Source organism: Moschus berezovskii, chromosome 27 (assembly GCF_049115385.1).
Source record: "Moschus berezovskii isolate FMDL1 chromosome 27, NW_MosBer_1.0, whole genome shotgun sequence".
Lineage (NCBI taxonomy): Eukaryota > Metazoa > Chordata > Mammalia > Artiodactyla > Moschidae > Moschus > Moschus berezovskii.
The window spans coordinates 1,625,572-1,639,925 of NC_142486.1; the positions used below are offsets into that span (position 1 = coordinate 1,625,572).

The 14,354-nt window shown below is 56.9% G+C and overlaps 1 protein-coding gene across 12 annotated transcripts in view; it reads right to left on the reverse strand.

Annotated features, from left to right (window-relative positions):
* Positions 1 to 460: 460 nt before the first annotated feature.
* The window catches only part of IQCE (IQ motif containing E), a 41,594-nt gene continuing 27,700 nt past the window's right edge, over positions 461 to 14,354 (reverse strand). For 8 of the 12 annotated variants that reach the window (XM_088833227.1, XM_088833228.1, XM_088833231.1 and 5 more), the window contains 8 exons: positions 13,425 to 13,515; positions 12,403 to 12,573; positions 11,113 to 11,136; positions 9,952 to 10,062; positions 9,230 to 9,351; positions 8,558 to 8,658; positions 7,675 to 7,761; positions 461 to 3,201 (listed from right to left, as the gene is read on the reverse strand). In XM_088833227.1, coding sequence (XP_088689353.1) covers positions 3,074 to 3,201; positions 7,675 to 7,761; positions 8,558 to 8,658; positions 9,230 to 9,351; positions 9,952 to 10,062; positions 11,113 to 11,136; positions 12,403 to 12,573; positions 13,425 to 13,515 — 835 coding nt within the window. In that variant the 3' untranslated portion in view covers positions 461 to 3,073. Of the gene's footprint in view, positions 3,202 to 3,866; positions 4,976 to 7,674; positions 7,762 to 8,557; positions 8,659 to 9,229; positions 9,352 to 9,951; positions 10,063 to 11,112; positions 11,137 to 12,402; positions 12,574 to 13,424; positions 13,516 to 14,354 lie in introns of those variants that run through there. The other 4 variants (XM_088833229.1, XR_016036638.1, XM_088833233.1 and 1 more) reach the window with 4 other exon arrangements.

A 14,354-nucleotide genomic window follows, 5' to 3' on the forward strand; every position in this document is an offset into this window, starting at 1 on the left:
GCCAAGTCTCCCAAATGAACCGCTTGCCCACAGGGCACAGGGCGACCAGCTCGGGCCAGCACTGGAGCCAACCAGCCAGCCCTGGAAGGGCTTCAGACAAGGGCCCGGCAAGCCGCCGCGAGCAAGCCAAGACACACAGGTGCACCTCGTGCTGCGATTTTCCCACAAAATGTTGGAAAAGTTATTTTTCTAGAAGTCAACTTTTTGCGGGGTCCTTGGCATCTGTGTGATTCCTAAGTTATTCCTCCTCTGCTCCTGACAAAAATTAAACAGACTGAGAGAGGAAACCCCCACTCTCTCGTCGTGATGCCCTGCCCTCGCTCACGAGCGAGAAGAAATCCAAGGACGGGTGCCCCAGAGTGTGCACAGCAGGAAGCTGACTGCGGGGCCCCCACCCCCGAGCCTGCACCGTGCCCACAAGCCCAGGAGCCTCAGCGACTGCACACTCGGGGGTCATGCGTGAAAAGCCACAGGTCTGCTGGGCAGTCCAGAGACCCGCCAAAAGAAGTTTATTTACAAAAGCCGATACAGCGCAGAGGGAAACCTGATCCCTTCCAAAGGGTTCACGGAGAAGTAAGGTTGGGAAACTCCTGCACATGGCCGTCGTCGGGGACAAATGACAGCAGCCCTCCCACTGAGGCCGCCTGCTGGCATCACTCTGCGACTCCCTGATGCCATAAGGGAGGCTTGCCTGGCTCTATCAGCTGCTGACAGACCCTGGGGAGCTCGGGGAGGCCCACCCCCGCCCCCCGGGTTCTGGGGCAGCAGCCGGCCGACCCGGGCGGGTGTGTACGCCCACTCTCAGAACTTCTGACAGTGAACACTGCTTCCCAAACCACAGCAGGGATTGAACTGGCTTAGGTGGGTTCTCACGGAATTTAAATATTCAGACCTTGAGGGTGAATGTGGCTTTCCCAGTAGGTATTTACTTCTCAAGAATGAAGCAGAGCTCTGCAGCGCTGGCCCTGTCCACCTGAGCTGGTGGCTGTCCCTTTTGTAATGCACTTGGTCTTTCTGCTGGGACCAGCGCTCTGGTCTGTCTGCGGGGCGGCCTGGTGGTGCAACGCCAGGCAGGCACTGAGGGAGGCGGGCACCGCGGGAGGCGGCCCTCTAGCCCAGGCCCTGCTCCCGTGCTGCTCCTCAGGCCCTAGAACCCCAGCCCGAGCCCTGGGCCCTGCAAGCCTGCCGGGAACCTGGCATTCCCCGGGGACGGAGCCGTTCAGTGCCAGAGGGCCACAGCTGTGCGGTCAGCCATTTACTGAGGTGGCTTCAAGACTACTTTTCCTGCATCGACGTTGCTGGACTCAAGGAGCACAGGCAGACAGGTCTACACGTTTACAATCCTCAGTGACATTTTCTTGGAAAACTCAGGTTCGGGGGCTGACTTCGCCCAGCTCTGCTGATGGCTGGCCTGCTGCACTCGGCCTGGTCCCAGGCCCGGGGCGGGGGGTGTCCTCAAGGTGATCTCTCTGCTGCAGGGCCCAGAGCCGTGGGCTCCTGAGAGGAAGGACTGAAGGTGAAGCGTCCGGTTTTGAGTGGGTGCTGGGGAGCAGGACCCCTGGGGACGTGCAGGCCCGCGGGCACTGCCCCCACCACCTCTGGGTGCCTCCTACGGGCCTCAGCTGAGCTGGCACCCGGAGGAGCAGCAGACCCAGTGGATGAGGCAGGGCAGATGTCAGCCGGAATCCAGCCGTGTGAGCCATCAGTCCAGTGGGGGAAACAGACGAAAAACAGTGGATTTGGCGGCTCCCAGGCCAAATAAAGAAAAAAATAACTCAAGCCTGGTCCCCAGCTGTAGTTTTTTCAGGCTACTGTATGAATAGCACCTAAGTGGTGAAGGGGCCCCGGGGTCCCCCGAGTGGCTCGGGGTGGATGGGGCTGGGTTGGGAGGTTGCCCCGCACAGAAGCCAGAACCACACAGAGTTCCTTGGGCCATACACCTCATCGGTGCCGGAGCCAGAAGCTTCTGACCATGGTGAGGAGGGCCCAAGAGGTTCCTGAGAGGAGGACACGTCTGAGCCAGAGCCCCCGAGGTTCAACACCAGGAGCTGTTTGTGGGGGCACTGGGGGTCGGCGGGGACTAGGCTGTCCCCCGTGGGCAGGCCCCTGGGCTCTGCTGAGAGTCGCCTTTGTGCCTGGGGAGAGGTGGCGTGGATGTGCGGGGACAGCTGGGCAGCAGCCGTGTGGGGGGCCCAGACGCCCTCAGGCTCCCCCCATCATCCTGGGCAGATCTCCCAGACAGGAAGCAGACCCGAGCTCCAGAAAGGCCCTCGGCCCGCCCCTGCCGCGGGCTGTGGCCCCTAGGAGTGGGGTCAGCCCGTGGGGGGGTCACAGGGCGGCCCCACGGAGTCCGCAGCACCTGCCACTGGGCTTGGGGGACAGCAAACCCCCACCAGCTGTGTGCTTCAGAAGCGGCCTTGATGCTGCTTCTGTGACCGTAATTTGGTATTTTTTTAAGGCTTAATTCACCCAGTGACCAATCTACCCCCCAACCCCTGACTGGGGTCAGTGCCCCTGGGGGTAACGAAGGTGGCAGAAGGCAGGCCTGTGTGGGTCGCGAGGCACACGCGCCATCTGGGGCCTTGACGTTGCCGACGTCTCCGAAACTGTGTTTTGTCTCAGGAATGGACAGACTTTCCTGACCGTAGGCCTGTCTCCTGCTCACTCGCTCTTCCAAAAAGGCACAGCAGGCACGTCCAGCTTGACACACTGGCAGAGCCGTCGGAGGGTGACAGAGCGCTGTCGTTGGTGCCGTCCGGGTCTCGGCCACAGGGGCCCGAAGGGGCTGTGTGGACTGCCTCTGCGGGCTCCCCGCGGCCCTCCAGTCGGGGGAGTGTTTGTGGGCTCTGAAGACCACCGCGGGAGGGGCGACCCCTTCTCGGAGGTAAAGGAGAGGCCTTGGGTTCCTTCAACAAACAAGCGAAGGGGCAAACAGAGAAGAGGCCGGGAAGGCCAAGGTGTCCAGCAAGCAGCGCTCTTTTCCTAACAAGACACATTACTCCCCGATCTCAGCGCCTGCCCTCTGAGCTCAGCCTCCCTGACGGGCGTCACGGCATACAGGCGAGCCTGGAGCCTAGGGTGGGGAGGTGCCCTTCCTCGTGGGCAGGGATGGCGCTAGGACGATCTCGTCGGAGTCGTCGGAGTTCATGTCCTCCACGGGTGCGGGCGCTGTGGGCTGCAGTTGCGAGACGGGGGGCTCCGCTGAAACAGAGACGGAGGCGTCACAGCCACGCTCGGGGCCACGGGCAGACGACTGGCCCGCTCCCCACCGCACAGCCCCCCACCCACGCTCAGCACCAGCATGTTGGCAAGGCACTCGCGAAAGGGAGGGGGCCCGGGGCTGTGGCAGGAGTTCTCCGCAAGTCGCCCTGCTGGCAGAGTCCAGGGCTCTGGTGGCCAGTGGCCCCAGTGTCCCCGTGAGGACACGTGCCCCAAGGCGGCGCGGGTGGGACTGGACAGGAGGCCTGGGGGCCACTGCGACCGTCCCCAGCTTTTCCCACATGCGTCTAAGCTCTCCATCCCCCAACTGAGGCGAGGCTGGGGCACCACCTGTGGGCCACCCTGCAGACCACCTCCAGCCTCTGCGGCCCCTGGTCAGGGAGTGAGGGAGGGGCCGGGGTGCCTTGCTCTCTCTGCTCCGCAGAGTGGAATAAAAGAGGCGCCAATCCCGATCTAAGATAAAAGACGGCAGGAAATTACGACCCAGCCGCTCTGCACACGCTGTGACTGGGCCAGCTTTTTCTCTGTAACTTCCAAGAAAATGATTAAAGTGGAAGCTTCTGAAATTAAAAACATCAGTTTTCGAGGTTATCTTCAGTTACTTTCCTTTAAAAATACTCTCACAATGAGATCAGACAAGGACTCACTGTCCAGTTTTCACGGAGACCGCTTCCTTGTGTGAACAGGAGGCCTGACAGAGAGCCCCGAAGGTGCCCTTCAGGCGGGAGGGAGAGTGGCCGCTTCAAAGTGACACACGTTTAATGAGGGGAGAAAAAGGTGGCACGAACAGACACTTCAGCCCTGATCGAAGACTCCAAAGGTCACCCAGCGTGGAGTCTGCTGATGTCAGAGTGAAACTGGTTTTTGGAGGAAAAGGTGCAGGCGTGGGGAGCTTGAAGAGTGGAGGTCCGGGAGGGAATGTCCAAGTTGGCAGTGTGCCGGCTCAGACAGAGCTAGTGGGGTGACTGAGCTGGACAGAGGGCGTTCAAACGTGGGGGCTTCCAGGTCAGTGAGGACGGCTTCCTCATCTCTCCTTGCTATTCTTTGGAACTCTGCCTTCAAACGGGTATATCGTTCCTCTTCTCCTTTACCTTTAGCTTCTGTTCTTTTCTCAGCTATTTGTAAGGCCTCCTCAGACAGCCATTTTGCCTTTCTGCATTTCTTTTTCATGGGGATGGTCTTGATCACTGCTTCCTGTGCAATGTCACGAACTTTGAACCTCCGTCCACAGTTCTTCAGGCACTCTGTCTATCAGATCTAATCCCTGAAATCTATTTGTCACTTAGGAATTTGATTTAGGTCATACCTGAATGATCTAGTGGTTTTCCCTACTTTCTTCTTAAGTCTGAATTTGGCAATAAGGAGTTCATGATCTGAGTCACAGTCAGCTACCGGTCTTGTTTTTGCTAACCGTATAGAGCTTCTCCATTTTTGGCTGCAAAGAATATAATCAGGTTTCGGTGTTGACCATCTGGTGATGTCCATGTGTAGAGTCTTCTCTTGTGTTGTTGGAAGAGGATGTTTGCTATAACCAGTGCGTTCTCTTGGCAAAACTCTATTAGCCTTTGCCCTGCTTCATTCCATGCTCCAAGGCCAAATTTGCCTGTTACTCCAGGTATCTCTTGACTTCCTACTCTTGCATTCCAGTCCCCTATGATGAAAAGGACATCTTTTTTGGGTGTTAACTCTAGAAGGCTGTAGATTCTCCAAGCCAGGCTTCAACAGTATGTGAACGGTGAACTTCCAGATGTTCAAGCTGGATTTGGAAAAGGCAGAGGAACCAGAGATCAAATTCCCAACATCCGTTGGATCATCGAAAAAGCAAGAGAGTTCCAGGAAACATCTACTTCAGCTTTTTTGACTACACCAAAGCCTTTGACACCAAAGCTAGTGGAGGTGACGGAATTCCAATTGAGCTATTTCAAATCCTGAAAGATGATGCTGTGTGCTACACTCAATATGCCAGCAAATTTGGAAAACTCAGCAGTGGCACAGGACTGGAAAAGGTCAGTCTTCATTCCAATCCCAAAGAAAGGCAATGCCAAAGAATGCTCAAACTACCGCACAATTGCACTCATCTCACACGCTAGTAAAGTCATGCTCAAAATTCTCCAAGCCAGGCTTCAGCAATACGTGAACCGTGAACTTCCAGATGTTCAAGCTAGTTTTAGAAAAGGCAGAGGCACCAGAGATCAAATTGGCAACATCCGCTGGATCATGGAGAAAGCAAGAGAGTTCCAGAAAAACATCTATTTCTGCTTCATTGACTATGCCAAAGTCTTTGACTGTGTGGATCACAATAAACTGTGGAAAATTCTGAAAGAGATGGGAATACCAGACCACCTGACCTGCCTCTTGAGAAACCTGTAGGCAGGTCAGGAAGCAACAGTTAGAACTGGATATGGAACAACAAACTGGTTCCAAATAGGAAAAGGTGTACGTCAAGGTTGTATATTGTCACCCTGCTTATTTAACTTATATGCAGAGTACATCATGAGGAACGCTGGGCTGGAAGAAGCACAAGCTGGAATCAAGATTGCTGGGAGAAATATCAATAACCTCAGATATGCAGATGACACTACCCTTATGGCAGAAAGTGAAGAGGAACTCAAAGGCCTCTTGATGAAAGTGAAAGAGGAGAGTGAAAAGGTTGGCTTGAAGCTCAACATTCAGAAAACAAAGATCATGGCATCTGGTCCCATCACTTCATGGGAAATAGATGGGGAAACAGTGGAAACAGTGTCAGACTTTATTTTTTTGGACTCCAAAATCACTGCAGATGCTGACTGCAGCCATGAAATTAAAAGACGCTTACTCCTTGGAAGAAAAGTTATGACCAACCTAGATAGCATATTAAAAAGCAGGGACATTACTTTGTCAACCAAGGTTCGTCTAGTCAAGGCTATGGTTTTTCCCGTGGTCATGTATGGATGTAAGAGTTGGACTGTGAAGAAAGCTGATTGCCGAAGAATTGATGCTTTTGAACTGTGGTGCTGGAGAAGACTCTTGAGAGTCCCTTGGACTGCAAGGAGATCCAACCAGTCCATTCTAAAGCAGATCAATCCTGGGTGTTCATTGGAGGGACTGATGCTAAAGCGAAACTCCAATACTTTGGCCACCTCATGTGATGAGTTGACTCAATGGAAAAGACTCTGAAGATGGGAGGGATTGGGGGCGGGAGGAGAAGGGGACGACAGAGAATGAGATGGCTGGATGGCATCACCGACTCAATGGAGGTGGGTTTGAGTGAACTCCGGGAGTTGGTGATGGATAGGGAGGCCTGGCTTGCTGTGATTCATGGGGTTGCAAAGAGTCGGACATGACTGAGTGACTGAACTGAACTGAAAGCCTTTGACTGTGTGGACCACAATAAACTGTGGAAAATTCTTAAAGAGGTGGGAATACCAGACCACCTGACCTGCCTCCTGAGGAATCTGTATGCAGGTCAAGAAGCAACAGTTAGAACTAGACATAGAACAACAGACTGGTTCTAAATTGGGAAAGGAGTGGGTCAAGGCTGTATATTGTCACCCTGCTTATTTAACTTATATGCAGAGTGCATCATGAGGAACGCTGGGCTGGAAGAAGCACAAGCTGGAATCAAGGTTGCCAAGAGAAATATCAATAACCTCAGATATGCAGATGACACCACCCTTATGGCAGAAATAAAAAAAAAACTAAAGAGCCTCTTGATGAAAGTGAAAGAGGAGAGTGAAAAAATTGGCTTAAAACTCAACATTCAGGAAACTAAGATCATGGCATCTGGTCCCATCACTTCATGGCAAACAGATGGGGAAACAGTGGAAACAGTGAGAGACTTTATTTTTTGGGGCTCCAAAATCACTGCAGATGCTGATTGCAACCAGGAAATTAAAAGACGCTTACTCCTTGGAAGGAAAGTTATGACCAACCTAGACAGCATATTAAAAAGCAGAGACACTACTTTGCTGACAAAGGTCTGTCTAGTCAAGGCTATGCTTTTTCCCGTGGTCATGTATGGATGTGAGAGTTGGCCCATAAAGAAAGCTGATCGCCGAAGAATTGATGCTTTTGAACTGTGGTGTTGGAGAAGACTCTTGAGAGTCCCTTGGACTGCAAGGAGATCCAACCAGTCCTGGTTGTTCATTGGAAGGACTGATGTTGAAGCTGAGACTCCAATATTTTGATCACCTTATGTGAAGAGCTGATTCACTGGAAAAGACCCTGATGATGGGAAAGATTGAAGGTGGGAGGAGAAGGGGATGACAGAGGATGAGATGGTTGGATGGCATCACCAACTCAATGGACATGAGTTTGGGTGAACTCTGGGAGTTGGTGATGGACAGGGAGGCCTGGCGTGCTGCAGTCCATAGGGTCGCAAAGAGCTGGACACGACTGAGCGACTGAACTGAACTGACTTCCAGGTCAGATGAGCCTGGAAGGGCAGGGGACTCGGCCACGGGACCCCACACTCACCGGAGCAGGGTGGCGGCCTCGGCGCTCCGTCCTCTGGAGCTGGCCCCTTGGCGGTCTCCCTGCTGCTCCCCTCGCCGTCTCCCTGTGCTGCAACAGCACACAGACGGAGGCTGTCATCTGCACAGACTCGTGGTCACACCACAGGTCTTCCCACCCATCTCGCCCAGAAGCGCTGCTCCTTTTGTGCTTTCCCTTGACGGGACGCACCCTTACCTTCCTGCAACCCCTTTTCCCTGACTCCATCTCCGCAACCTCAGGGCTCGGCCCTGAAAGCCCATCTTGGGAGGTTCCCGCCTGGGGCCTTGCTCATGAGCCAGGCTGAGGACCTGTGCTTTTGGTCTAGTGACTGATCCCACCCCAAACACCGCCTCTGCCCATCTCTGGCCTCATAGTCCAAGCAAGTACAGACGGTGCCTTCCCAGTTACAGGAGGGAAGGGCCTGGAGGGCAGTCAGAATCAGCTTGTGGGCTGCAAGCGACTGGGAAGTGGTCTTGCCCCGTGATCTGTTTCACACAGGAGGGCCCAGCCCGCGAGGACCTGAGTGCGGAGTGGGTGGCCGCCTGCCGGTCCAGGCCTTTCTGCACTGACGGCTGGCTGGTCTTAAGGAGGGAGAAAAGGAAATACACTTTTGCTTAAAAGCAACAAACAGGAAAAACATTGGCCCAAATGAGGGAAACCATCTCACTCTGGTTAGAGCTGAGAATAAAAGTCAAAGCCACGAAGCTCGGACTGCGTGGTCAGTGATCACTAACCCCGGACCCAGCTCTGGGCCCAGCCCCCTGACGCAACTACGCGGCCCGGCTCCTGGGAGGCTGGCAGCTCTTCAGCATCCACCTCAGAAGGCCAGCTGCCCTCGTATGAAACCCAAGCGACATGCACTCACCGGGAGTGGCTGCAGGGCGGGGTGGGGAGGAGGGGGTCCTGGGGGGCGGCCGGGCCGGCCTGTCGGGAACCGAGGCAGTGCTGGCTCCGGGACCGGGGGCACTGCGGAGACAGACACCTGCCGGCTTGGACCTCACACAGGCCAGCCCCAGGCCGGCAGCTGGGGCCCCAGAGCCGTGGCCAGTACGGCCAGCTGGTGCCCGACGGGCCCAGGGGCTGCGGGGGTGCCTCAGACATGCCCCCCCACCTCCCAGCCTGGGCCCCGACCCGAGCTCGGCCCCTGACCCACAGTTAAAGCCACTCGGCCGAGTCGACGGCTGTGGGGCTCTGAGCCCTAGGAGCGACGCGTCTAGCAGGAAGGGAGCCGTTGACAACGGCAAGAGGGGATGAGGGGAGGCCGATGACACCCGCATTGTCGTGAACATGGCTCAGGCCACACTCTCCTCCAGGAAGGAACAGGGTCTCAGGACAGGCCACAGCCAGCCTGCAAACCGGTGGCTCCCAGAGCCGCACGGACTCTAACGCTTCCAGCGGGAGGAAAGGGTTCCAGGAAGGCCTCCTCTGAGGACGGGAGCCTGGGGCCCCCAGCAGCGAGAGGCGGGCGTGGTGTGCCTCCCTGGATGGCAGCCCCCCCCGGTGGTGTCTGGGCACAGGGGCCTGCAGGTGGACCGACCTGTGCCTGGCCCGTGCCAGGTGTGCCCGGAAGGCAGACTGGATGACGGTGACAGCCTCCTCTTGCCACGGGTCTCCCTCGGCCTGGGCAGCGGGGCTCGGGACGCGGGGCTCGGGCGAGTGCTGGGGCGCAGTGGCAAGGGGAGAGAGCCGTCTGAGGCCCCTGGCCCTCCCGCACGGTGAGGGCTGCCACCCTGACCCTCAGTGCAGCCTGATTCAGGTGGTTCCCCTCGCTACTTAGGTGAATTCTTAAGACTCTAGAGATCCTTGAAATTCACGTCTTGTGGTTCACAGGGTGGGGGCGCTCCTATCCCAGTTTAAGGCTGTCTTGACTCTGCAGTGGAGACGCACGTCCCAGCACCTCCACGCCACTCAGCTCCTGAGCTCAACCCTGCTAGGTTCCCAGGGGCGGGGCCGGGGGCACACCCAGGGCGAGGCAGGCACCAGGGCCTGGGGACACCGGCACTTGCCGTTTTGTTTTTGGACCTATTTTAAAGTCTTTACTGAACCCGTTACAGTCTTGCTGCTGATTTCTGCGTTTTGGCCACAAGGCATGGGGGACCTTAGCCCCCGACCATGGACGGAACCTGCACCCCAGGCTTTGGAAGGTGGCGTCTTAACCACTGGCCCGCCAGGGAGGTCCCAGCGCTTGTCGGGGGATGGAGTGTGAGAAGAGCTGGGGAGAGAGACAGGACTCGGATCCCAGCGCAGCCCTGGGGGTACCTGGGGGGAAGGGCTCGGCACCCTGGGGGGTTCCAAGACACACGCTGCGCTGGACAACAGCCTCACCCGAGCTAGATGCCCCCGGAAAGCCGCCTGCAGCACGGTAGCCTCCTGGCAAGAGAGACAGAGGTCAGTTTCCCTGGAAGACGGGAGGCTCCCGAAGGAGGGTCCCCAACAGCAGAGAAGACGCCTCGCTTCCTCCTGCCCTTGAGGCTCCTGCTCCCTCACTCGCCCGGGACCTCCCCCAGCCAGAAACACGCCCGTCCTCCTCGGAGAACCGACCCGGACGCCGGATCCCACTGTAAAGCGAATCCTGGAATACAAACGAATTGTCGAATTGTCGGCTAAAGTCTCTCCTGTTTCACCGCGAACGTGAATCCTTACTGTATACCCAGTTAGGTTTGCACGCTGAGGTAGTTATTCCATTTCCTATACTTTACTCTGTGTGGATCTTCGTGGCCAAGCAGGGTAGAGCAAAGGACTATCTTATCCTCCACACTATCGCAAAGGACTTACTTATCCTTCAACCTTGCTCTTGGGCGCTTTTCTCTAGAAACTTGTGTGGGCGCTTTGTAAGCTCTGGGATCAACGGGCCAGGTTTCAGGAGTGGTGTTGTCATTTCGAGGATCCTGCTTCTAGCCCCGGTCACCAACAGCAGAGCCCAGGATGGGCCTGCATCCCTTGTGAGGCTCGGGAGAGCGGCAGCCTCGGTGCCGGCATCCCGGGCGCACCCTGGCTCTCCCCTTCCCGGCGGGCTCCACTCGTGACAACTCTGCCCGGGTGCCCTTCCTCTCCTCCCCGTCTGGCGAGGCCTCTCGTCCTCAAGGCCCCCTGTAGGGATGCCCCAGCCGGGGAGGCAGGACCGGTGGCCCCACGGCGCCAGGGGCGCGCCCTGCACCCACCTTCCAGCCTGGACTGGCCTGCCTTACGGTCCGTGTTCCGAGGGCCCTCAGCTTGCGGACGCAGAACTGAGAGAATGCTGAGTGAGATGGAAGTGGGGAATCATCCGTGCACCGACCGGATGCAGACGGCACTCAAGTGTTTCAGCTCGGTGTTGGGGTCCAGCCTGATTTCATGGACACAGGGACCCCCTCCCCCACAGGCAGCGGAACCAAAGTAAAAACATGTGTTTTGGAAATTGGTGAAATAAAACTTGCTTACTTCATCCAGAAGAGCCCTTTCTTTCTGAAACAGAGAGAAAAGTGATGAGTCAACACGAGGTGAGTTTTCTTGCAGCGCCACGTCTGTTTCCTGACCCCTCCCTCCCCCACCCACACCCAGATGCCGGCCTCCCTGACTCCCAGGGAGCGGCAGGTGGGGCTGAGGGAGCCAGACACGCCTGCAGCGGCCAGGGCAAAGCAGGCAGCCGTGGTCAGGACGGCAATTCACTGCGGAAAACGCGGCCTGGTGGGGCATCTGCCATGAAGTGACTCACGGGGACCCACTGTGATGGGGCTGTCTCAGGCTCCGAACGAGGGAGCCCCCCAGCTAGAGCTGTCTGAGCACGGGCTGCCCTCTGTGGAGGACACGCTAACCCTGGCCCTGGCCCGTGCAGGCCCTGGGCCCCTGGCTCCTGAGCCTGGACTGTCATCAGCACCTCGGGGGCAAGTGTCAGGTGCGGCCACGGTCCTGTGGTCTGCAGCATGTCCTTATTCAGAGAAGACACACGCAGAAGCCTCACGAAGTCTAAAACTTACTCGCAAATGATTCTAGAAAAAAAATAGCATGTCTGGAAAATAATTATGACTAAATGTTAACTCTTGTTGAATCGAGGTGGTGGGAAGAGTCAGCCCAGCACTGGACGCACTGAATTCTTTCAACCTGCTGTGTTTTGTACACTTCCGTGATAACAGTTGGGAAGAAATTACAATAACAAACCTCCACTGGCCACTTTCTGGAGCTAAGAATTTACAACGTTCAGGTAAGCAGAGAACTCTGGTTTTGCTTGTCCGGCTGGGGGAATGAGGGTCGAGCTGCATTTCATAAACTGGAGGGCTCCCATAGGGCCCGCCACTGTCAGAGAGCCCCTGCCCTCTCCGCAGGCCACACGGGGGTCGAGGAGGAGTCCCCCCAGGGCTCGGGTCCGCAGTCCTCGCTGCCCAGCTCACGGGCACCAGCGCGGGCCCATGGCCCCTCTGGCCCGGCCCTCCTCCCCCGCCCCGAGCATCCTCTCCCTGCCCCTAACAAAACGCAGTCCTGGGAGCCCCGGGGAAGGGCAGGAACACGCTTGGGGGAGAGGATGTGCCCGGAGCCAGCGTCTCCGGGACCGGGGGACCCGGTCCGCCACTGCGCGAGCCCACGGGGTGGGCGACAAAGCCTCCAGACCTGCCGCTGACCCCCAAGCCTCCATGTGCCTCCAGGCGCGCCTTCCGCCTGCCCCTCCATACCTACACCCTGCCTCCCGCCAGCGGACAGACCCAGCGGGTGGAGCAGGGGCCGTGGGGCGCTCACCTGGCGCTGGTACCCCTTCCACCTGCGCTGCAGGACCCTGGCGGCCTCGTCTCTCCTCCCCTCTGAGGAGGTGGAGGGGGGCCGGGAGGAGCCTCCCTGGCTCCTGTCCAGCTCAGCGTCTGGCTGGGAGGGGCTGGCGGTGGGGCTGGGAGGCTGGGGTTCTTCGCGGCTCTGCAGGAAATTCAAGGTGAGAAGGATGAGCTCTGGGGGGCGGGGGGGGGCAGAGAAGACAGCCATCGGGCAGGCGGCGGCAGGATGTGAGAATGCCGGAGACGCGTATAGACCAGACTCTACTTTAGAGGAGGAAACTGTGTCCATACTGCTCAGCGGGCCAGATGACAGGGAGAAACAACATCTCCACCAGGGTACAAGGTGAAACCCGGCTTTCGTGAGCCCTGTAAACTGGTGGGAACGCTCTCCCGTGAGGACGGGAGGCGGCAGGCCCTGTGCTGTCACCCAGGCGACCGTAACGCCCTGTCTGGGCTCCGCGCATCTGGGCGTCCGTGTGCAAGGCCTCTGCTCTCGGGGTCCTTTTCTGGTCTCCCTTCCAGTGTAGCACCGGATTACATAGGCGGGACCTCTGAGATAAAGGCCAGAGATCCCTAGTTGGTTTTTAAGGTGGAAAGAATCAAGAATTGCTATCACGACCATAAAAATCGCACTTATTTCTACTATTTTAGGGTCCATATTTATTATCTACAGGGAAACTTCTCCGTAACAGAAAAACATTTGGACTTTCTCACGGGAAGACTGCAGGCTCTGTGCAGACACGTGCTTCTCAGTGGAGAAGTCCGTGGGGAGAGACGATATAGCAAGTGGTATGATGAACTGACCGTCGGTTAGTCCAGAAGCCCAGGACTCAGTGCACACCATTCACAGAAACCGACAGTGATGGTAAAACTGGACGGTCACCGCGGGCTTCGGGAGAAACCGCGGGTGTGGGAGCAAGTGAACCACGGCGCGTCAGCTGAGGGTTCCCCCGCCTCCCCGTGCTGGCAGGAGGTGAAAACAGACAGCCCTACCTCGGGAGCCACCGCCACGGACTCGTCTTCCTCTTCTTTCTGACTTCCTTCCAGTCCCTGAAACTTCCTGGTCAGCGCTTGAATCTCCTCTCTAAGGTGAGAAAGGGGAGGACACCTTACCTGCCGTGACGCGGTGTCAGCGTCTGCAAGCGACAGCAGTGGGGCTGCCCACCGAGCCATGTGGGCGCCCGGCCACCACCCGATGGCCCGGGGGACGGCCCGGGAGACCCCGGACCCCACGGCCGCACACGGGAGGAACTGAGGTGACCGATGGCTAGGTAATAAACAGCGGGAACGCAAGGAGATACGACTCCCGTCCTGGCCACAGATCTCAAAGGTAAGTGAAAACAGTTCTTCACACACCCGCCCACCCTGATCTACTTTAATTCTACGCTTCTGACAAAGTCTAGTCACGTTTATTCTGAAAATAATATCTTTTTGTTCCTTTCGGTAATCTGCGTCTTACTAATTATTCTGAGCACCAAATATTTCTGCTTGGATTTCTAATCTACTTTTGGTGCCCTTGTTATTGAGAGAAATTCTCAGAACCCCAAACTCACTTTTTTAAAGTATGCAGTTTAGTGGCTTTTTCAGTCACAGTGTTGTGCAAACGTCATCACTGCCTGATTCCAGGACATTTCCGTCCCCCTAGAAAGGAGGCCTTTAAACCTGACAGTCACTCCCTGCCCCACCCCCCAGCAACCAGCATCCGCTGTCTTCTCGAGGATCTGCCTGGTTTGAGTGCTTCCAAAGCAGACGGTCTGAGAACGTCTCCGCCCGCCTCTTTCATGGGCAGCGCGTTTCTGAGGCTGGCCTGTGTGGCAGCAGGGGCCGGGCCTCACTCCTCTCTAAGGATGTGCGTCAGTGTTTTTAATCTGATGGACACTGGCCTTGTTTCTGCACTTTGTCTGCTGGGTCTTATCCTGGCCA